This window comes from Varroa destructor, unplaced genomic scaffold (assembly GCF_002443255.2).
Source record: "Varroa destructor unplaced genomic scaffold, Vdes_3.0 BEIS01000007.1, whole genome shotgun sequence".
Lineage (NCBI taxonomy): Eukaryota > Metazoa > Arthropoda > Arachnida > Mesostigmata > Varroidae > Varroa > Varroa destructor.
In genome coordinates, this window is record NW_019211460.1 from 33,395,073 (window position 1) to 33,418,298 (window position 23,226).

Sequence of the window (23,226 nt, forward strand, 5' to 3'; positions counted from 1 at the left end):
ATTTCATGTTAGACAATCTCAGGACGACAGATTAGCTCAGAGTGCGCTATCTGTCGATCTCACTTTTCCTCTTTTTCATTAATGTTACTTTTTTCGGTAGCCGGATTAATTTCCCTTACAAGTGAACATTAGATTGTGTCAAATTGCTCCCTGATGACAGAAGTCATCCTCTTACAGCTAACGTGTTTCATATTTGCTAGCTTGCAGATAACTTGAAGTTCGGCTATTGACAATTATCTAGGCTAAAGAAAGATGCCCTACGGAATATTGCTAGGTGCCAACGGCGCAGATGTAGTGGTCGTGCCGTTGTGTAAACACCCGGAGTTCGATCGCATCAAAACAATGGGAACGGATCAGTGAGCGACAGCGTCAGGTAAAAACTGAGACAGGCAGTTAGTCAGTGAGAAGCAATTTGTGTGTAGATCCTCTATTCGTGCGAGATTGCGAAAAAGATAGCGTAGAACCAGTCGCACGTACGAGAAAGGAGCAGCACGCTAGTCATGCCATCCAGACCTCGTTTACGGACGCGTGCTATACCTATGTAAAATGGCCCAGTACGTAAAACATCTCAGGGTAGATGTATTGGTTTAGATAGGGCTCAATGTGATAGAGTCATGAACAGCACAACTACGGCCATCTATGCTGCATGCAGGAATGACAAACAGAAGAAAGCGGAGGTGAAAAGTCGATCGATCAGGCGACGACTAGTGGATAGGGAGGGAGAAAAAGCTCGGAACGAAAAAGTTAGGGAGAGGTAGATAAAGATAGAGAAAAGACAACGAAAAAAAGGAAGAGGTTCGACGGGTAAGATAGCGCGAGGGCGGGACATACATAAACACACACTCACCATATACATAGACACGAACAGGGAGAACGGACACAGAAACATAAAGTACACACACAGTTCTATGATTGGTGTTCGATACGAAAGCAACCCAGCTAAAGTGACGGACGTGCGAATCGACAAATGCTGCGCACCAATTTTCTGTTGAGCTACATAGACGCTTTAACTAAATGAAACCGGCAAGACAAACAACCACTTTTCATAGTAATTGCTCTTTATACTGAGACTATTTCGGTAGCCAACTATTGTTACGGCGAATGAGTTAACAGAAACGCGCAAAACGGACTGTCCTGCGGCGTGCAATGCGGTTTGCAATGCCTACGCCTATCACTACACGCGCATTGGATACATGTGATAGGGAAAACGTCTTCAGCAAATTGTCAAATCTATAGTCCTTGCCACGATGCCTTGCGTGGTTAGAGATGGTCGCGGCGAAGACCGATTTGCAACCGTAGCTCAGCCGCTGGCGATGAAGACGTATGGGAGAAAGCGAAATTAGCACTTTATACTAGTCGAATGTCTGCGGTGGTCTGACACTTGGATTTCAGGCTATTCACGACGACTACATTATCGGTACCGATATCCGGAAGAGTCGGGTGTTGTTTCAGGTTCAGTAACAACAACAGCAGCAGCAGCAGCAGCAGCAGCAGCAGCGTGGAAAGGGCAGTACGCTGCGGGTTATAACCGTTACAAGCCATTAAAGAAGGGCGTGTGCTTCTCTATGCCTGACGACGTCAACCGTGACGATTTGGGTGGATGGGCTTGACTGAAGTGGACAAGCTCTCCTGAGCCGAGAGTAACGGGCTAAAGGCCAAGTGTTGTGCTTTAGCCAGCTGAAACACGCGCTTGTCTGAACTGAGAAGCAAATAGTTCGTATTCATGACCGCGTGGTACCGCCAAGTGCAATTTCTTCTCGCTGTCGTTATGATCTTCAGTTTCGTTGCTACCGTTGCAGTGGCAGCGGGAGTCTGCAGTGAAGAGGCTCATTGACTAGAAGGTAAGTTTTCTTACGGCCAGGTGGCCTCAATGTGTTGCTGCCGCGGCGTGGCGTTCGCTATGTGCCTTTTTGTTTCTGCGGGCCCTTTGTCCCCCTTTTGCGTGTTGCTTGTTGCGTTCGGTCTCTTAAAGCAGGACTCAAGTTGAGGGCCTGTTGACTAGAGTACTTCGTTAATTGGTTATCATCGCGTGCATGTTGTTGCCAGTAACAAAAAAGGTGATTGCTAAAAATCGGCCTCGTCGGCATCCACTGGCAGTGTTGATGTTAAGCACCAAGCGGAGTGGCCACCACCATGTGAAGGGTCCTTCAGGCGCCGGTTGTTTGGCAGACCATCTGGGCAGGAACATTAGCCAGGCTGACGGAGGACCAAGGGCGGAGGGTGCTGGTGGATGGACAATCACGATTGCGATCTTACTCAACTCATTAACGCTACTTACAATTACAGCTGTTGCTGAGATGCTCTTGCGCACGTGAGTGCAGCGCGGGGTAGCTTTGCTGTTGTCGGAAGTACAACGTAGAGTGACAATGTAAGTGCTACTTTCATGTTACATCAACTTAAGTGCAGCCAAGTATAGCGGACAGAGGGAGAGATGAATGCTCAGTGAGTGAGTAAGTGCACAATGATCTCAGAGGATTATGGCAACAACTCCGGCAGCAATATAAACAAACAGGGACTATCACTATTACGATGATGGTACACTAACAACAACACGTAAAAAACGTAAGCAGTCTGACTTGAATGGTTTATGCTTGTGTAATTGGAGTTTTTTTTTACGATTTTCATGGTTACAGGCGTACATTTAATAAAGAAATATTCATCACAGAAAAAAATTAATTTCGTTGTATATTTGCGTGCTATTTTAAGGCCTTCACGTGCTGTTGATATGACTGATTTAATAACCTAGTTGCGTGACTATCCCAAGAACCTGCCCATATTTTCTGGTTTAAGCTATATTAAAAGACAAAATCTGAGAGAAAAGGTTGGTATGAACAAATAAACATAAGACACGTACGTTTCATCCGAGAAAATCTACGGATTGTTTATACCAAGGGAATTATCGTATAAGAAGTTAGCTTGTTTATATGAATTCGCCGGCAACGCTGATGATGCCGCCTAACCCACATTACACTTACTAGGCGAGCGAATCAGTGCCTTGTTCCCAAAACAACGCATTCAGCGTACAGAAATACAATGGGAAACGTTGGCTCGCTTAGCCAGTTTGGTTGCGTCCTCTATTCTGTGATTAAAAAACAGTGATTTTCGAGACTGTCACAACTTTGTCTGATCGCACTCGTCATGTCTAATGGTATGATATTATCATCGAATCCATCATTTAACCACTTTAAATCGCAGACTTTTCAACTCGAACCGACGTCCTAATCGTTCGAGCGGTTTCTTTCTCGGCCTTCGATTAGTTTCTGAATGTCTAGAAAGACTCAATAAACCCGCATCGCTTTCTTCGTTGTAGGTCTGGAAAAAATTGAGAATCTTCATCGTGATCTTTCAAATAAGGTCTGCAAACTGCATAACTGCATAGCGATTAAATCGATTTATTTCCGCTTGACGTAAGGGTAAGCACCTATATATGGTTCCTGGTGTTAGTACTCCTATATTAGATAATATTGTCACTCGCCTGTTTCTACTTGCTGTATACACGCGAGTTTTACAAGAATAAGTTTTCTCAGCAATAACTAGACACACCATTGCCTTTTGTACATTCATTTACGTGTTTCCCATATTTCAAAAAAAAAAAAAAAAATCAAAAATTGTTTCCAACTCATGAGTGGAATATGTCTATTAGACATATGTTGTATATTTGTCTCTACTGGTTCGTTACTTTTAGGATAACTATTTTTGTTTGCTTCTGTTGCATACAGACGGGAAAAGCTAATACTTATTGTGATTGCACCAGAACCGTCTAATACGTTTTCCTTGGAGAAACGTAGCTTTCCTCGACAGCTGTTGCCGATTATTGACGTATACTAATATAAACTTATCGATCTACTGAGACTTGCGTAATCAGTGCAAAGAAATTTTGTGAGGAATTTTTTTTTTATCTACTAGAGTTACTCCCCTACACAGCGCTGGCACTCTAGCGCCTTTAGACAGCCATGTGCTTAGCATTTGTGTGTTCATATGTAATCTCTATCTATGGCTTTTCGAAGTAAATTGATGGCAGACATGGAGTTTCTTTCATGGAGGACTCTGTGACCACACGGACTTAGATCTGGAAAGTAAGCTTGTTGAACCTAATGTTGAGTATTCCTTCGCTCAGTCCGGGCAATGATATTTAGCGAAGTAATCGACTAAATAGGCTGCGTGGCTTCCGTGCGTGCCCTGCTAACGATCCACAAGTCTTTTGAGGTAGCGGAATATATTAATTGCTTGATCTTCGGCAGATGTAGCAGGTGTCCCTGATGTTTAGTTTAAGTGCTACCATTACCTCACGCATGAACCTATTCGACACTGGCGCCGAACTCGATTTGTTTTTCGAAACGATGCCATGATATCTGATGGCTAACTGTAAAGACTGGATCGTACCTCGTCTAGGTGAGTCTATACGGTTCAGGCAGGTGTTTCGTTGTATCAGGGTTTCGCAAATGCACGTACAATGTAGCAGACGAATTTTTAGCTGATTTAACGTTCGTTCACGGGAATTCTCTTTTAGTTTACGAATTTTCAGTGTCTGGGTTATGAATCTGTGGTACGTTTCGTGTGAAATACCAGTTTTTCGTTGTGGCGATACCTTCCTGTCGACATTCCAGTTTCCATTCTTAGAATGGCGAGTTGCGTCGTCTAAAAGCGTGTAGCTTAGAAGCTGTTTAGCTTCAAGATCCGTTGGATTCGCTGGTAACACTCTAATAAAACAAATTTCTCCGGTATTGCCACTAGCGAAAACGAATGGTATTCATTACATATTACACAATGCATTTTAAAGACGTAAAGCTTTGAGAAAAAAGAATATTCGGCGGGCCTTTTTCTCTGAGAATCCCGGCCTCGTGTTTATTTAAGGAGTATCTGTGGCATCCCTGGACATTTAATGCTATTACCAGCACAAGCTATGCCGATCTCAAAAAAGTTACGGGAGACCTAATCCCTATATTTCTATTCTATCAATGTAGACTAGCATTGACACACGTTACATTTCTTATGATTGTTATGTTATCCATTGTCTGGTATGGGATCTAACTGTCATTCACTTCCATAGCTTCCATTTTTAGCTAGAGCTCCGCAGCAGCAGTTGGTTAAAGTATAGCTATTCCTATATTTCCCCATATACGCCTTGACCAAATTCAATGGACGAAAAAAAAACGAATTAATTACAAATGCTATTTAATGTATGTCGATGGTACAGCCTAAACTAGTGACCCCGAGCTTAACAACTAAGAAATTTTTGGAGGAGTATAAAACAGTGCCATTGTCTGTGTAATCCCTACCATGAATTATAATGAATAATACATAATGAAATTAGATTCCATTTGGGTTCTTAAGCGACGTGGTGACTGGAGATGGTGTAGCGCTCATTCGTAACTCTGCATACGGTGTTCCCGTCGAGCAAATTTTCGATAATTTTCCTTTCTGTACAAGACGTTCCTGGGATACGATCGTTTTGTGATCGATAGAATAGAATACGCTTCGTTAATAGCTATCCCGTCGTTGGTGTTGGGAGTACAACATTACATGGCAAAATTTTTAGTCGTCACTGTCCCAGGTTGCGTGGGTATACCCTATACAGCGTTTCAGGTGGCCATACGTGAGACAGCCGAGACTTAGTAAGTGGTTTTCACTCACGGAAGGATATGAAAAGATATGTCTATTGAAAATAGAAACAATTCGACCTATAACTGTATAGGTCGAATAGTATAAGTCCGTTTTGTCGTCCGATTTCGACACTTTGAAGATTGTCTTGCTCGTAACAAGCTGGTTTGTATAAGGTCAGCGATACCGCCGTTAATAATATACGAACACTCGGTCGCTTTGATTCAGACAATTTTTCTATCGCATTTGCCTTCATAAAATAGTTTTTTTTTGCTGAGGACTGTATATTATTTCAGCGCTAGACATAAATATTCCTATAAACGGAATGTTCTACGCACTTGCCAAATTATCATCATTATGTACTTGTTGTTATCCACTGGTGATTAAAAAGGTTATCATTCAAAATTCCCCCCTAATTCACCAGTAGCGTTACCATGCCTATCCCGTTAGGAGCGCGTTAAAATGGAATTCTATCTTTGGTAGACATTACATTTTAGGATAGCATGCCCGCACCCGCTTAATTTTTTGCCTTCAACGGTTTGACGAATTTAGCCTTGGTAATATGGTGGTGCGTGAGTAATGAGGCAGGATTGGTCGTTTGCCTTTGGCCGAGCAGTCCGCTTCCAAGGACTCTCCAACTCGAATCCAGTCACTAAAATAGCGATGCTATAAATCGTCGGGTATCATTTTCCCTAGCTATTGGGTAGTCTAGGCTCCTTTTTTGATTGGCCGACGTTGCCCGCTGCTAAGCATCGATTGGCCTAAAATCGATCCCCCTGCTGGCCGTGTGGTCTTTTCCACGCGCGCTGGCGCCTTTATTATTGGTCCTGGCCTATAGCTGGATGATGACAATGATGGCCGCGAAGGAAGCATGTTGCAGAAAACTAGCCTCGTTCGTCCGTCCGTCCGCCCGCTCGTAGTGTTAGTACCTCGATCTCATTGTTGATGCAAACATGGCCGAACGTTGGTTGGCGACCGGCCATCCGTTGCCGCTGCTGCATCAGAGCCATTTGAATGTGGTCAACGCCGATGAGGAAAGGCGGGAAAAGATCAACGTAGCAACATTTTCACTAAGTAAACTGATGGCAGAGTTGAGCGCCGTGAGAGTGCGGAGGAATGATCAAGTAGTCAGGGAAAAAGGAGGGTGTAACTGCTTTTGTTGCTGCTGCTCCTTTACAGGAGCAGCAGCCACAGCACCAGAATCTCGCAGCCGTTGTATTGGCCATTGGTAGCAGCCGCTGCATTTCGAGTGGGTACTTGAGATTTGTCGGTATAGAAGCAACAGCACATCCTGACTTGGCGGGTCGCGTCTGCTCAACGTTCTCGTCTCGTCGCTCGCTAGACCGTCACTTATGCGTTCTACTAGCGTCCGCAAGGTTCATTGCCGGTTGAGCAACTGTAACTTGTTTCAGAAGCAACAGCAGTAGCAGTTGGCGACGTCGCCAGCCGTAACAGCGTACGAATGGTGTTCGTCAGTCTCCAAGACACTGCAGCCAATCTGCCTGCGCGGCATGGAAGATTTGTCCTTTAGCAACAGGGACGAGCAAAGGCGGCTGGCCAGCGGAAATGGTCGTCAAGAAGTGGCAGGCAGGCAGGCAGACAGACAGACGGACAAATAGATACATACGAAGAAGGACAGTCAATAGCGGCTATCAATATACTATGTAAATACCCCAACTGTCTGTAGGCTTGCTAACTGTTAATGCAAAGGACTATGACGACGTCGATGATAGTAATGAAGGTAATAACAAGAATATACCATTGCTGTTGTAATTTTTGTTTTGCTGCTGTGATGATTATTCCTCTTCTCAAAATCATTTAATCCCTCGTAATCTTCGTTGCCCGATAAAGCGCGTGTCTACGCGAGCGATAACACGGATTCGAGACCGTGTTTCTGTCATTCGAATAATTTACATGTGTGCAACTTGGGACTTATTTATAATTTCCTAATGCAGAGCTGCAGATTCTTCACGCTACTCATGGTTTACCATAGCAACATAACTCGATGCAAGCGCAAACGCGGCAGTCCCATTGCAGCGGGAAAAAAACAGGCAAGTCGCAAAAGAGGAACTGTCCCAACTAGAAATAAATGATTACAGAAAAGTCCACTCAAGAGCGTATTGCCCTGCATTCGTGCACTCTAGCCAGTCGGCCTTATCAGATCATGCATTACTGGAGCTGTACCTAACAACAGCTTTATTTTTTTTGAAAGTCCACGTGGCAAGCAGCATCGGCAATCGACATTACGAAGAACGCTCATTCGTGCTCAGTTCTGGCTGTGCCTCTGTATGTAAGCAGTACAGATTCCGTGAAGATAACGACAATTATTCGGCGGTAAAAAAAAGTAGCCACTCGGTTCTTCTTACCTGTGCACTCACCCTCGTCGACCTGCTCCTCTCTCTATGCTTCTTAACTTTCTATGGGTGGTCTTGAAATACCTTAAACGATATGAAAACCGAACGCGAAACGACTTCTTCAAGTGTCCAACGGTAAGTGAATCTATCGTCTACTGAGTTCCCCATCAGTTTCCCGCCGTTTTTCCCCAATGCTCAATCAATCACGGCACTATCCTGCATTGGCACCATCAGCAATCCCTGCGGCGCAACCCATACCAGTCTCAACTCTGAGTACGTAAAGGGTCTTTGCTGGCTGTCTTCCTTCCTACCTTCCCGCCGGTCTGTCCACCTGTCTGTTTGCCTGCCGAAATCGCAAAGACCACTGAGTAATGCCAACAGAGCGCACCTGTGTTACGTCAGGCTTCAGATTATTTAGCGTTGGCTAAAGCTAAACGGATATTTCCAGCTGGATCGTACACGCCGCCACTGGAGTTGTGCTGGAGGATGTTCGCATGTGGGTACCTCTTTCTTGAAGTGGATACAATAACATGGAGTGGTCGTTAAAGCAAAGAAGTGGAATTCGTGTCTATGTTACTGTGCCTTACTGCTAAGTAAGTGCCCCCTGAGGGCTTAGGCCCACACACTTCTGGAATCAAGCACCTTATCCGTCATCAGCTGTAACCGTAGCTATAGCCACTTCTTCCGTAGGACCACGGTCGCATACACGTTGCGCTCGAAGCTAGAGAATTTATGAACGCGTAGATTGTTACAATCGATGGGTGGTACCCTCCAGACTTTTGAGAAGAACGAATGGTCTTCTCGATTTTTGAGAGTACCTCTTTGCCTATTCAGTGCTCTTCTTAACTGCAACGCTAGTGTAACAATGGAACTATTTCGATTGCTACTAGAACCATCATTAATAGCAATAGGCTACGATACGGAACTCCGTTCTGACACTCAACATTTATTTACTTACATCAAGACGTGCTTAGCATCCACTAAGAAATTCAATGGCTGATCTGCTTTCTTGTAGATATTTTCACTATAATCATCATTGTTGTTGATTACTGCAAGATGTCGGTCTTTAGTTAACCGATTAAATTGAAAACTTCCACAATACTAACAGTAAGATTATGTCGACTTGGTTCTGTCGCATAGTGATCATCGTACCAACCTGCAGAGAATGTCAGAGAATATTTTGATCCTTTTAAAACGCGTCGATCGAGACACCCAGAGCAAATGTGTTCACATGTCGAAACGAATATATATATATCTCGCTGTAGATATTCCGCGAAATCAATCATATAGCACTTATCAACATCAGACATCGCCACAAGTTGCAATAGCAGGCGTTGTTATATTGACGCTGTTGGCGTTCGATGCTGGTGGAGCAAACAGAGATATCGCCCCCGGTTTCACCCTGGTTCATTCTCTGTCAGTATGAGAGAAACGGAAGCCTGAGACAAGCTCGACTACATCTGGTACGTGATGTCGTTGGATGCCAAATGCCCGTCTGTTCCTCTTGTCCCCCCCATAAAGTCTGCGTTTCTAATTTGCCTCTACACACGCCAATGTATAGATGGAAAGTGGCTGGGTGGGTGTGGGGTGTATGCCCGGCAGTAGCGGCTACGACAATATTAACAACAACAACAACAACAAAGGCAGACTTTCGTCGCGAATGCATTCCTTTCCTTTTGCCTTTATGGGATCACCATTGCAAACGGCCGCCGTTGTTATAATTAGCAACCATTGAAGATATTGCTTGGAATCGTTTCACGCGTTTGTTTGTATGCAACTATTTCTGGCATTCTCTACTGCAGTCTCTTTTCGAGCCCAGTGACACGAAATCTAATAATAATGCTTTATTTATGAACCGATCGAAAGGTCTTAGTTATTTGTGAAATTTGCTGGCAGTGGAGATACGATGTGTTCTTAGCGCATAGCCATACAGAGGAAATAGGTATACAGGAAGTTGCGACGACACTCGAGATTTCTGTTCACGAAGAATGTCTGTTTATCTTCATAGAGTGTGTCAGTGAACAAGTGTTCCGCATCGGCGCCGGCTTCGTCGCCATTATCGCTCCGCGCCATGTTTACGCCCTCAGCGTCGTTCAATGTCAAGGATCTTTTGTCATACCCTATGGAGGCTGCTGATCCGTTGAGCGGTGCCTCGTTGCCACATGGCTTGCCTCCGTACCAAAGCTGCTATACACCTGGAACTCATTCACCGCCTGGCCAAACCCATGCACCGCAGACGTGGATTCCACAGACGCAATTCGGCTGGTCAACAGAATACAAGTAAGTGAATCCCATTTCGGACACATATACTTCGCATGGCAATCTTTTTGTTTTTGTATAAACAACGAAACTTACTAAACCAATATTCACTTGACGACAATAAGCATTACAAATGATTGAGGTGTTGATAAAGAAAACCTTGCTTTGAGGATGTTCAATAAGGCGTAGGACTTAACGTTTTGCCTACTTAAATACTTTGCCTAAATAACAGCCGCCAATGTTCGTCGACTCGACTCAGTCGTACACGTACATGAAAGTTTTCGTCAATAACACGTGCATAACCCAGTGTCAATATCGCCGAAATAATCTTAATAGCGCATTTTCCTTAATTTTAGTTTGTGTACCATATGGTTGCTGGGTTTGTTTTTTCCGTTTTTCCTTTTCTTTTATCGGCAGTGATCGTAAAGAATTTTTTTGCGTATTCACTCGATTCAGAATCAATTGTTTAAGATGTCAAAGAGAACACAAGTATATTGTGTGTTTATAACGTACCTTTTCTGCGTATTTATGTATATATGGTCATAGAGTGATGAAAATAAGGTTTATTTTTCATAATAATATAATTTTTCATATAATAATAATAATAAATAATCCTCAAAATTTTTGATGGATCTTGTTTTGAATTCTAAATTTTCTAAATGTGATTAAGAACAATATATAAAAAGAACCAACTGACTTTTTTATTCTGTAATCTTTTTTATCCTACTCCAGGGGGTACACGCATCCTATAGAAGATCCGTTAACGGGCCACGAGCTTCCTCTGGAGCGTTTAGAGGCGTCGTCGCATGAGGAACTTGGCCAAGGGATCAAGGACGAAGTAGAAGATGATAGTCAGCAGCATCGCAGTAAGTTTTATCAACTTAAATCAATGCTGTATCGAATTGCTAGATACAACGTTGATTCTTGCAACTCAACGTTAAGTCGTTTCAAACTAATAAATACGAACTAGATATTTGCCAAATGGGGAATCAGCAGGCAATTCATTGTGATAATAACCATAATTAATAATAAGAAAAAATAATCATAAAAAATTGTGACAATATATATTAGTTAGAAGACCCAGTATAAGCGGAGATAGTTCTTGTTAAAGTTATCCGTGTATTGATCGTTGAGCCCGAACATTTTTTTTTTTAATTCTTTCTCATTTTTTCATTCCGAACATTTCTTTCAGAAACGAAGCGAAAACCGCGTATTTTGTTCACACAAGCACAAGTGCATCAACTGGAACAGCGTTTTAAACAACAGAAATATTTGACGGCACAGGAGCGCGAGCTTCTGGCACAAGCTCTAAAACTGACATCAACCCAGGTGAAGATATGGTTTCAGAATAGACGTTACAAAAGTAAAAAACAACGTGAAAGTCAACAGATTGCTTCAGGAAGACAACAGTTCCCTCGCAAGGTACGTCTGTAGCACTTTAACGCGACTTCTCATTGGGCAGATGACAAAAGGAGATTCGGTGTCACAGGTGTAGCTACTTAATATAAATAATATGGACATCTTAATATAATTAAGATGTCCATAGACTTTCAGCTCTACATAATATTATGAGGCATCGAAAAAATAGGGGCTAACTGATTGTAAGTCAAAAATATGTCAATATACGAAGCACCTGCAGACTAAGCCACCTAAGCGTTCAAGCGCTCACGCCGATTTACCAAAATTGCTAGTATATGGTAAGCTGAGTATGAAAAAAAAAAAAGAAGTAAATCCTCGTGTGCAATGGAAAAACAGTAATGTGATATATGAATTGGATTGATAGTTTTTTGGTTATCGTATTTACGAAGTTATCCTACTACATTTGGTACGTATATAGGACAAGGATTAATCATACTAAAGGCTGTCCTAGTAGAGCACTCAGCTTGAACAAAAGATGCAAGGCATTACAAATATTTTAATTAAGTAAATAAGTAATTGATAATATGGTACTTAATTTTCGTCGAAGCTTGTGGGAGCAATATTTACTACATCTTGTGTTCCTCCAGATACGCAGTTACTACGTTACATCTTTAACTTTATTTGTAGTTAGGCATCGATTGTTTTTGATTCTCAGGTGACAATTCCTGTTTTGGTCCGGGACGGTCGACCGGCTTCTCCTGGCGGCCCCATACAAGATTACGGATATCCCGAACTATCATCAACCGTGATACTTCCGCCACCTTCATGTCATCCCGACGGGATGATCTTTGGAGTAGGTGTGGCGCATCCTCACCCTGGACCAACCGGAGACCCACGATGGGGAGCACCACAGCCGTCCAGCTCGCAGAGGCCCCCGCCACCTCCACCAATGTTTCAGCAGGATCCAGCTGGTTATGCGACGCCGGTCAGCGCTCATTTTATGGCTGGGCCGCCAACTGGTCTCGAACCTCATCCGCTTGCTCCACCTCCACCGCCGGTACCACCGCAAAATAACGCTTCTTTATGAGTGGCCAATTAGCCAGTCTTTTCAACTCAAGTTTGTCAACATAACTACTGTGGGCGGATAAAAACTTCCAAGTTGGGTTTACAAAAACACTTGAACGGAGGCACGCTACGACATGAGAGTTTATAGTTATAGGTCCACCCTTTCTAATTGCAAGTTTTTTTTCCCTGCAATCCATTCCTTGTACATTGAAGATGTTCCCATTTAATAGAATGAATATACCATGCTAAACGACTATTTATACGACTGAATGAAAATCGTATCTATTATTATTACTGCACATATTTAGGCGCGTTGTACTTAGATTACGATTGTAGGGGAAAAAGGATCATAATATGTTAATAAGCGACTGGTGTGGGTTACAAGGAGAGCATTTATACTATATGGCTCATGTATATTCAGCTCCATGCTGAAACTAAAGGCTGAAATTAAAATAGTGCATATGTTTTTTTGTATCATAAAACAGTAGTGTAGATTACATTTGTCAGTCCAAGCAAGGTTAGTAACTGGTAATTCGTGCCTTCAGGACGCGAAGGTAATATTAAAAAGGGCAACACGCACATTTAATTTTGGCATTGACGGACGAATAGGATTCATTCAAAGACCGTCGCGCCATCGAGCTATTGTAATATGCCTAATTACTGTTATGAATGATTTACCTATTTTAATCTTGGGCACTTTGTTTAAACTATTATTAAATTTATTATAAAAACACCATCGCCATTTCTACATAGAAGTGAAACAAACGTTAAAGCATCAAATCTCAAACATCCACCATTGAAACAACATAACATCAGACAAAACACGCACGCAACTAGGCCTACATCTATATATATATATGGAAGTATTAGATGGTGGAAAATGTCTACATGTGCATTTTGGACTTCGGTACGTACGTATTAATACTCAGCACGCTGATTCACCGCATTGAAATGCCTACACTAGTAAGGCGTATATTACGTTTATTGTACCTTTTAGACTTTGTCGAACAAAGTGTATCCACCATAAAGATGAAGTTCCTAGACTGACGTTCCTTTTTACGTACAGCTTACCAAAGAGCGTTGTAAAAATAACCAGCTGCAAACTTTTAAATAGCACGTATTTTATCAACGGTTGCATAATGCATACCGGAAAACCGTGGGACCGTCGGTTACAATATTATATTTGTGAGATTCTAAGAAAACTGTATGCAATACTATGCTATTAAGTGAAAGCTTTCTTAAAATAAAGCCATACAAATTGGTCGTTTTTTTTTTTTAAATTAAGCTGCTATATTGAACGTTTTACCCGCTGATACGGATATCAATTTACTTGAAGGACCCTTTTCCCCACCTAATTCTAGGGCCTCCTAATTTCTAAAGAGGATGCTTATTTTTTTTGAGTTAGTTTGTACACGAACAGACATGTACATATGCGACGCATGTAATATTAATTTCCTAATCAGTATAGTCGGCTTCGGTGAGTGGTATTACTGTTTATTGCTGGAGGGAAAATCCATTTATTAATATAGTACCTTGTTTACACATATTCTTCTGTACTATTATCGCATTGAAATAGTGTACAGTGTACATACAATGAAATAATAATACGCATCCCAGATCTCACTACCATGAAACAAATATACGTTCATTTAACTAAAGTGGAATCATAATATATAAAGTAGCTTTTTTCTTTCAAATAAAGTGGAACTATTAGTAAGTACGTGACTGTTCATTTTAGTATCTCCCGATCACTGTTGAACTTTTGAAGGTGAAGATCATGCTTCCAGAATTCACGGAATATCTCGGCCTAAATTAAGGATTAGGTTTTTATTGTCTGATATTTTAGGAGTTGTTACCATCAGCGAGTAGGGGTTTGCATTGTAGACGCTATATCTAAAAACAGACAACTTTAGCCGACAAAATTTTCTATGACGGGGCTGAAAGGTATCCCTTGCACGCGCATTTGCAATACCAACAGGCTTTACGAAAGCTGCAATACCGAATCAAATTCAGTTCCATATAGGAGTGAGGATAAAGATAAGTGAGGTCTGTTCTATGGACGTGCGGCTTACGACGCAAAAGACGAATAGGGCGTTACAAGCTGATCTTAAGTCAACTCGGCTCTATTCAATGGTTATGAGCCGACGAGTACAATGGTTCTATAGGAAAAAGCGTTGCGAAGACTGAACATTTTTTGTTAGATTGAAAAAATCTAAAGGTAACTACTGGCCAAGTGAGAAGGTTGCATGAATCTCTACCCCACGACATAAAGCAAAAGCTATTCAAAGTTGTTCCTTTTTTTCTCTGATAATAAAAAAAAAAAAAGAAGAAAAGAGCTTCTTTGAGCCGTTTATGACAATACCAAAAGATCTTACTAATGGGTAAATGTCAATGATCACCCAAACCATTTGCCCAAAGCGGAACGTTTTATGACCAATGAGTGAAGGGCGATACAGCTATACTTTATCATTATAGCATACTAAGCCTTTTCGTATGCCAAATCGCTTAAGATCGATTGCGAAAAAACTTATATTTGGTTTCTGAGAAAAAAAAAACATAGTGCAAAACGTATCACTATTATCGAACTGCTCAGCTCATTAGAGCTGACTTGTTCGCATGACAATGGCTGTATTATTTAATTATGCTGTTCGCAAAATATATACCCAGAGCAGATTGGAATGAGGATTCTAGCCGAATAGGTATAATTTAGAGACCAGCGAGATGAATAAACAAAAAGGCGTACTCACTCTCGCTCTCGAAATAAACACATATCGATGCACTTAGATGAACATAGATAAATAACAATGTATCTATCGTTAGCTATGTATTTTCATATAGGCTGACATTCGACTTGCCATCGGGTCAGGTATCAACGATACTGAGAAAAAGCTCTTCTACATTGAATAGGGAAACACGTCGCCAGAAATTTCTATTATTTGGTTGACCATACAAAATAAACCCCGTGGAATATTCGGTATCAAGTCAGACAATCTGCTATTTTTAGGTTAACAAAAGTTTTTTTTTCTTAGAACAAAAGCAATCAACTTAGAATGACAGAGACAGAACGATGCTTCGATGAACCCACATTTTCGTTTGAAACGGTAAACTCGAAGACGCCGGTCTTTACACGATCTTTAAGGGTTCCGAAACACAAGAATTCAAGATAAGGATCAGATTGACAAAGCCTAAAATTAATCAAAAAAAAAAGGCATTAAAAACTATTTCCGATGATCCCGGAATGTTTGAGCTAATATTAGGGACAAGATCATGTATCGCCTACAGAAGAAATTACAAACGTTGTTTTACTTGGTGCGGCATTTTTGAGCGGGATCCAAATGAGTCTAAACGAACTCAATGGTTCTATTATCGGTTACTGCCAAAGTCCCCCCGCCCTAATGCTTTTATGCAGTCGGAGTCTTCGATTGAAACTGTAAACGATGTAAATGTTAGTTGGAAAAAAAAGAAAGGACATTTATCAGTAACGTCTCTATGTGCATACGAAGAAAACGTTATCGAAATGTTATCTCTTCTTATTTGAATGCGGCCCCGTTTATTCCGAGCACCCTGTGCTCGTGACGTGACAATAACGAGAAACAACAATAGTTGGCCGTTGCTGGTTGCGACACAAAAATATGAAACAGATAAATTGTGCCATATATGCATTATAAACAAAAGCGTACGCTTGAATCAGTACGTACAATGTGGTACGTTGCGTGAAGGCGATCATGAATTGTATTGCTTAACGGTCAGTATAACGTGCATACGTTAGGTGCACGTATTTTATCATGATCCCGCCGAGCAGTGGGGAAAGGAGTGAAAATGCACACTATTCGATACACGCTCACTCAAAAGCGATCTGCATAAATTATATAAAAACTAGGCTAAGCAAAGGAGCGTGCACAGCAACAGAAGAGGTCGATCGATTTGTCAAATGTGATAGATTTAGAATTTTCGCTTATAAACGGATGAATGAAGCAGAGTCGATTATGGATCTGTATGAACGAGCATCTCTAGGATTGTCCTATTTGTCTGTGTGTTTACGTACCCTCTTTTAGAATATTCAATTGACCTTTATATTACATCTTATCTTCTATATCGCTTGGCTTGAAAAACAATTTATTATTGACTCATTGAATTATACAGCCATCGAGCTGATGCCTTCATCGGTGCGAACGAGAACGGCGACTATCGACGAGCACCGAACGAAATCACGCACCAGGTACCAGAGAGAATAAGAAACGTAAAGCACAAGTATATCGTAGAACCACTGAAATAACTGATCGCACAATAATATTAAGGGCATGCGTAAGTAAGCGTATGATAGATGTACACGTGGGGCTGCGAACAATTCGGATTTCTGATTCAGGAAATGCTGTGGAACGCTCTATCAGAAATTAGAAATAGGTATGTCAGAGCGTGAGACATAAATTTCTTAGCTGAACAATAACGCTTAATGATAACACTATGTAGCGTCATGAATTGGCATTCTACCGTTCACATCATTACCTTCCTACAAATGCTCATCAATTGAAGACGTATTCGAATTCATTTGATCCAGTTGCAAAGGAACGACAGGCGAAGGAACCTTTATTTCTACTACCCAGAAAGGACGTGCGTCGACCCGGCGAGTGAGGGAACGAATCATCACGAGAGGTTCAGGACACCTTAGCGCTGTACAGAGTATTTAGACAATTGTTTTAAGCTAACTAGAATTCCATGTACAGAACGCACCGATGGACAGTTCGAGGTCCTACAACGATTGCAATAGGAATATGTATGTAGAGATTGTCCAGATCTCAGAAAACGATCGTGTGTGTGTTAAAGCTCGTATAATCGTAACCGCGCTACCGATATAATGGCGTCTCGCATGTTGAAAGTGAGCAGACGTAGTACTACACATCACTACTAGGACAAGTTACATTTACTGGCGCAAATTAACGTCGAGGCAGAAAATCCATCATTGCGTTTATTTTCCTTTCCGATATGCCAGGTAGTGTCCGAAATGGAGCGCTGTAATTCGAATTGTCTGAACAATACGAACGCAAAGGCGCCACGGGACAAAACGCAACGACCGCAACAACAGCCGACGTGAGGTCGTTACCACCAAACGTACGAATTATCTAGGAGTACACAAAACATAGAACAAAACTGCTGTGAAGCATCAGCAATTACTGGAAGAGAAAATTGCTTCTTATCCTACTATAACCGATATAATTAAGGAGCAATAATTATAATTATTATTAGTATTGAACGGTGTGACGCGCAAGGGACGCGTCACAGTTTTCGATCTTATAGATAATTAATCTGTCAAAATGATTACGCTCTAACCGCACCTAAATCAAACAATAAATAGACAGGGAAGCGAAATCGATTTATAAATAGGTTTGATAAAAGATCTATTTGAATTGATTGTTTTGTCATTTCTAGACGCTGTATATATGGGTATAATTGTTCAGAACAACAATACAATGAGCAGTGATATACAACAGCACTATATATACGAATATAATCAGATCATCAGAAGATTGCTTGTACGGTCTATTTTAGCGTCAAACGACCTGGACCCTAGGCTAGGAAGCAGCCGATCAGGGCACCTCGCTATTACACACTCTATATGTATGGGCCTTTTTTTCTATTAAGTTCTGGACTATGCTTTTCTAGATAGGCACATAGGCCGTTTTTACTAATAAGTTAAAACGAGCGTGATACCTGCTATAGGTGGTAACCTCGTTGTTTTTGGAGGGTCTTTCCTGCTTCGACTTGTGAATAGGTGGCAAGGCAGCAACAAAGGTTCGAATGATAGAAGGGCGAATAACGCAACGTGAACGTGTAGATTTTGCGCCAGGGCAAGGTTAGCTAACGTTTAGAGGAACTGAAGAAAATGATGGTACATCAGTCGAAGTGAACCCGATGAAAATCGTTTGGGCTGGTTCACTCAGTCGAATGCGAGCATGCAGATACGGCCTCGTTAATGGCTGCGCTTTCGAAGCGTACACGTGCATTTCAAGCTATCGTCTGCTTGTCACGTAAAACAATCACAATCATTGCCATGCGCCGACCTGCTAATTACACGTATGCCGACTCGAGAAGAGGACTTCATCACGTACAACCATCGCTACTGGTAACAAATCATTCACGCGCCAAATTTTCTAACAACCGGCCCATTCGACCCAATATGTCACTTAATTATCACTTGACGAGATTCCTGGACTAAACGATCATTCAGCTAACTGCGGATCGACAAACAGATGGCCTAATCACGTTTATGCAGTGATGTAATTGTTGGCCAAAATACGCCGTGGAGGTCGCGGCCTTATTGTAAGGCTCAAGTTTTGTTTTCATGTCGCTCCAGCGTGCGTGCAGCATTATTGCTCACGATTGCATACGTAAGATCGTCTGCTACATCTAAAAACGTTTAGATATAATGATAACACAATATCTAGATACGGCTAAGAGCCGTCCTACAATACACAATGTTTGCCTCAAAAACCACCACTATTTCATTGTAACTTGTTATCGTTTCCTATGTTCTTTTAATAAACAGGGCCTGTAGATATGAAATTTTACCCATTAAATGGTTTTGTTGCTAAGTCTACTAAATTTCCGATCTTTACGCTACATCCTAGTAGTACACCATGTCTGACGCCAGTATCTGTATGCTAATATGAACTGACCTTAGAGGCGTTATTTGTCGAAGAGCACTACGAAGGTACACCTTACCATACATCGTTACCATTCTGCTCGGTTAACGTGTTGCTGGGCGTCCCAGTCCTATGGTCTACTATACAATACCGGCATAAAGTTCGTTTCTCTTTAGCCGGACTTGTCAGTGTTCCTGTTTCGTCGCTCGGACTAAGAAGGACACCAGTAGCAACCGGCTAATATCTATTCCTGATCCGAATGGCTGCGGTACCATGTCGAATTTGTCTCAGGTAATGAGTACCGTTGTAGACCCTTCTTGGACTTCAATTCACTTCACTGAGCTACTTGACTTCAAAGTGGTCTCGAGTAGTTCAGTGACGCACTTTCCAAATACGAAACGAATCTCGTTGAAACGCAGCGTATTATTACAAGCAGCTTTTCTCTACCCAACAAGCGACTGCAACGATCGACGAAACTGCAATGCTGGCACAGAACAGAACAGCGAACTCTTACTACATACCGTCATGATCGAGTAAAATGTGTTACTCTCATAGGCACCTACTAGTCTAGTAGGCTTAGTGGGCCTGATTGTTGTTGGCCTGAGTTGGATACAGGGACGGTAGGGGGCGCGGACCTCACACCTACTGCCGACTTCATCGTCGTGAGGTTTGACTTCGTTCCGCCGAGGTGCTGAAGATTTGGATGTCTTTGATTGGTGAAGGCGCGCCTGCTTTCCTTGTCAGCTTGGAATTGCAGCAGGCAGCAAGCGAGCGAGCGACCGACCGACCTATAAAGTGTGACCAATCTTCAATCAGGACTTCACATTGTCGCTTGTGAAGACCGCGGCGGCAGCAGCAGCACCAGCAGCAAGGACGGCAACTCGCCGACACGATCTCTTAATTTCGTCATTCAGGCTGTCATTCTTTCCGCTAATTCTCTGCATTTCCGCGCGGCCGACAATGGCCTGTTACACATTCACCTCCGGCGGGCCACCCGCCCGCGCTCCGTCCAGCTCACTCGTTAGTTGTAAGTGTGAAGGTGAGTGGCCAGATCTACTCTAGATCTTTCTGTGAGGTCTCAATTCGCTGAACTTCAAAAGAAGAGAACGAAAGACACCGCGTCCTCGTGTTCGGAGACCATCAATAACGTCGTCACTTCATCTGGTGCTCCCGTCTCGTATCGTCTCGTCTCACCTTAGAGGCAGAGGTGTGAGCGGAGGCGCGATTGCGAAACCCAAATAACATCGAGAAATGCGACAAGAGCCTATCAAGGGAAGAGAACGAGGGGTTAGTCAGAAACAACTGGGGACGACGCCAGCTCTTGAGCTACAGAGAGCTAGTGCCTCGACTCGAGTTACATGTCTTACGATAGGCCTCCGCAACTCACTGCAACCAAGTCAGCGTCAGTTTAGGGGAATAACACGCAGAAGGCGAGCTTTTTACGGAGGTTTTCAGACACTTTTTGCACACGGAAGACTGACTGGTTAACTGATACGCGATTATATAAGCTATTGAGACGCTTTTCGGGGGGCTTCTATTTTCTGTCGCTCTCTTAGAGGGTCCGTCTATTTCCGTGCTTTTCGTCAACATTACCTTCTTGGTAGTGTTCGCGCCACGATCATCTAATTGCCATCAGCGTCGCTATTATTATTATTATTATTATCACGTAGACGCTAAAGCTGCTACTCTCCATCTATCTTATACATCGAAGTTTCATTCGCAAAGCTTCTTTCGCGTGACACTGACGACAGCTATCCGGCTTCAGTTGAAAGACCCGACTGGTCATAGTATCAACCGAGGAGCAGTTACGGCTTAAAGCGACACCGTAGTCTAATACCGAGTTATTACGTTAAAATTACGAGCTGCAAAGGGCTAATTCCGTCATTGGCAGAGACGGCTGCTCCCGCCGCTGCAGAGAGGGATTTGATGTGATTCGTCGATTCGATCGCCCGCCTACACGTTACTATGCCCCTTAAGACAACTACAAATTTGTGACGTGGCCTTCATCAGTGGCTTTAACGATACACATCAGCCAGTCGACACAGACAACGCGCTTACAAAGCAAAGTGAGGCTATTTTTTTTGCCGTGGGTGCCGCAGCTGCGAATGTTGTACGGACGGTGATATTTGTTCAATTGGAACTGTTCTCTGTGGCGCAGGTGTCCACCTACAGACATCTATGTATCAGATCTTAAATAATGTACATTTGTCGATAAATATTGGATTATCGAAAAACCATTGGTCCTTTCTCTAGTTATATCGCTTCAGAGTCATAAATCTCAGGCAATAGGAGCCACGTCGGGTTGGCGTTAGCCTCATTCGAAGGCTGAGATTTGTTCAGACCGTTGGAATGGCCGTATTCAGACCTATCAAGAAATAGTGTCTTGAAGATGGGTAAATTTTCTGCAAAAATTTGTTACAGTTTACAACTTTATTACCCGACACATAAATATATGCCGTTTATGGTCAAGCTGTACCATGAAAAGAAAGGGGCCAAAAATGGCTTTGTCATAAATTTCGTTCTGGAAATTTTGACGTGAAAAATGCTCCTCGTAACGGTCAACCAATTATGGAAACAGTTGACGAAATTATCGGGAAAATCGGGTGAGACCGCCACGCGAGTAGCCATCACTCTGGCAACGAACCGAACGTCTACCGGCAGACGGTTCTCAATCAGTTGGAAGAAAGCTGGCTATAAAAAAAGCTCGATGTTTAGGTACCACGCGAATCGATGCAAAAAAAAAAAAGAATTTATTCGATCATAATTTCATCCGCATGACTGTACAGAAACAAAATGGAGCTAGCTCTAAGGTTGTTAATGAAGGTGGCTATCTGTTCAACACGCGATTGGCGGAATTCAGGTGAAGTCGTGCATGTGAGTTACGACTGCCTGACAAAACGATCAATGCAGACCTCTGCTGTGAATAACTAACATTGGAAAACGACGACTAAAACTAGGGAACAGAGAAAGCGTCGTCCTTCGCCCAGACAGTGCCAGACCAGGCACATAGCTAGTTTCTCAATTGAGGGAACTTAAACGGGACCTTTTGAGGTACCCATCTGGACCTTGCATTATCAAATGGTATGAAGACTCCTTCAGTGGTGTTAGCTTTGTTTCTAACAAGGAAAGACAAAAATCTAGTTTGTCTCCTAGAAACCACGGGAGTGGTGGGATTCTGGTGCTGCCAGAAAAATGGCAAAGAGTCACCGATTCCAACGGCGCATATTTAGTTTATTACGATAAATTTAAAAAATATTGTCTTTAATTTTAACTTAAAAACGGACAACAACCCAGCATAATGGTGCAAGGCATATCATTAGGATCCCATGCAATCGCGAACATAATCGGAGAGCTCTTAGTTAGCATTAGCCGTAGACTTGGTAATTATATACATTTTTTTTAAAAACACTTCATAGTACCTACCATAGAACCAGTAGTCCTTAATAAGCATCAGAGATTATGCTGAACCAAAAACACTGTTGCTGCAATAATGGCTTCTCCAGTATATATATATATATATATATATATATATATACATATAAGCGATAGTCGAGTGAGGCAAAGATTCGATCACAACATTGCTATGCTATTTATTGACGAGGAAAGCAGGTACGGTAAAGACTCGTCGTATGACGACACTCGCTTGAGGATTATTAGGTTAGAAGGGCGTAACCGTTTGCACAAACAGGATAAGCGTGTATCTTATTCAGTTTGGTTTCTAATAGTTCAAACATAGATCCAGTCGGGGAAGCTGTATATTTCATAGGATGGGGAAAAGGAGTTTGCATAAACTATCTAACCATCTTGAACACCGCCGCTCCCACATAAGTGGTGCGAGGCTTCATCCAGCATAGCTAGGTTGTTGATGTCTATCAACTTCCTTAGTGCATTCGCATGAGCACCCGTTTTACGTTGAAGTTCAGCACCGGATGGCTTCTCGTCGCAGG

General features: G+C 42.3%; 1 protein-coding gene and 1 long non-coding RNA gene across 13 annotated transcripts; one reads left to right on the top strand and one right to left on the bottom strand.

The window, feature by feature from the left end:
- Positions 1-1,417: 1,417 nt before the first annotated feature.
- LOC111254495 (homeobox protein Nkx-2.5-like) lies at positions 1,418-13,899 on the top strand. Of its 11 annotated transcripts, none has more exons than XM_086974212.1 (5): positions 1,418-1,841; positions 9,964-10,235; positions 10,947-11,080; positions 11,407-11,636; positions 12,265-13,899. In XM_086974212.1, exons 2-5 carry the CDS (start codon positions 10,027-10,029, stop codon positions 12,658-12,660), a joined length of 969 nt encoding a protein of 322 aa, XP_086830338.1. In that variant the 5' UTR covers positions 1,418-1,841; positions 9,964-10,026; the 3' UTR covers positions 12,661-13,899. The 11 variants fall into 11 exon arrangements, with proteins under 11 accessions (XP_086830338.1, XP_086830337.1, XP_086830339.1 ...); XM_086974211.1 differs by lacking the exon at positions 1,418-1,841 and adding an exon at positions 2,348-2,368; XM_086974213.1 differs by lacking the exon at positions 1,418-1,841 and adding an exon at positions 2,413-2,562.
- On the bottom strand, positions 10,894-18,905 carry LOC111254497 (uncharacterized). 2 transcript variants are annotated; one of them, XR_002675051.2, is made up of 3 exons: positions 18,348-18,809; positions 17,145-17,758; positions 10,894-16,914 (listed from the first exon to the last, which is right to left on the bottom strand). It is a non-coding gene; the product is annotated as an uncharacterized LOC111254497 (long non-coding RNA). The 2 variants fall into 2 exon arrangements; XR_015316492.1 differs by having other exon boundaries at positions 10,894-17,758; positions 18,348-18,905.
- Positions 18,906-23,226: the final 4,321 nt, after the last annotated feature.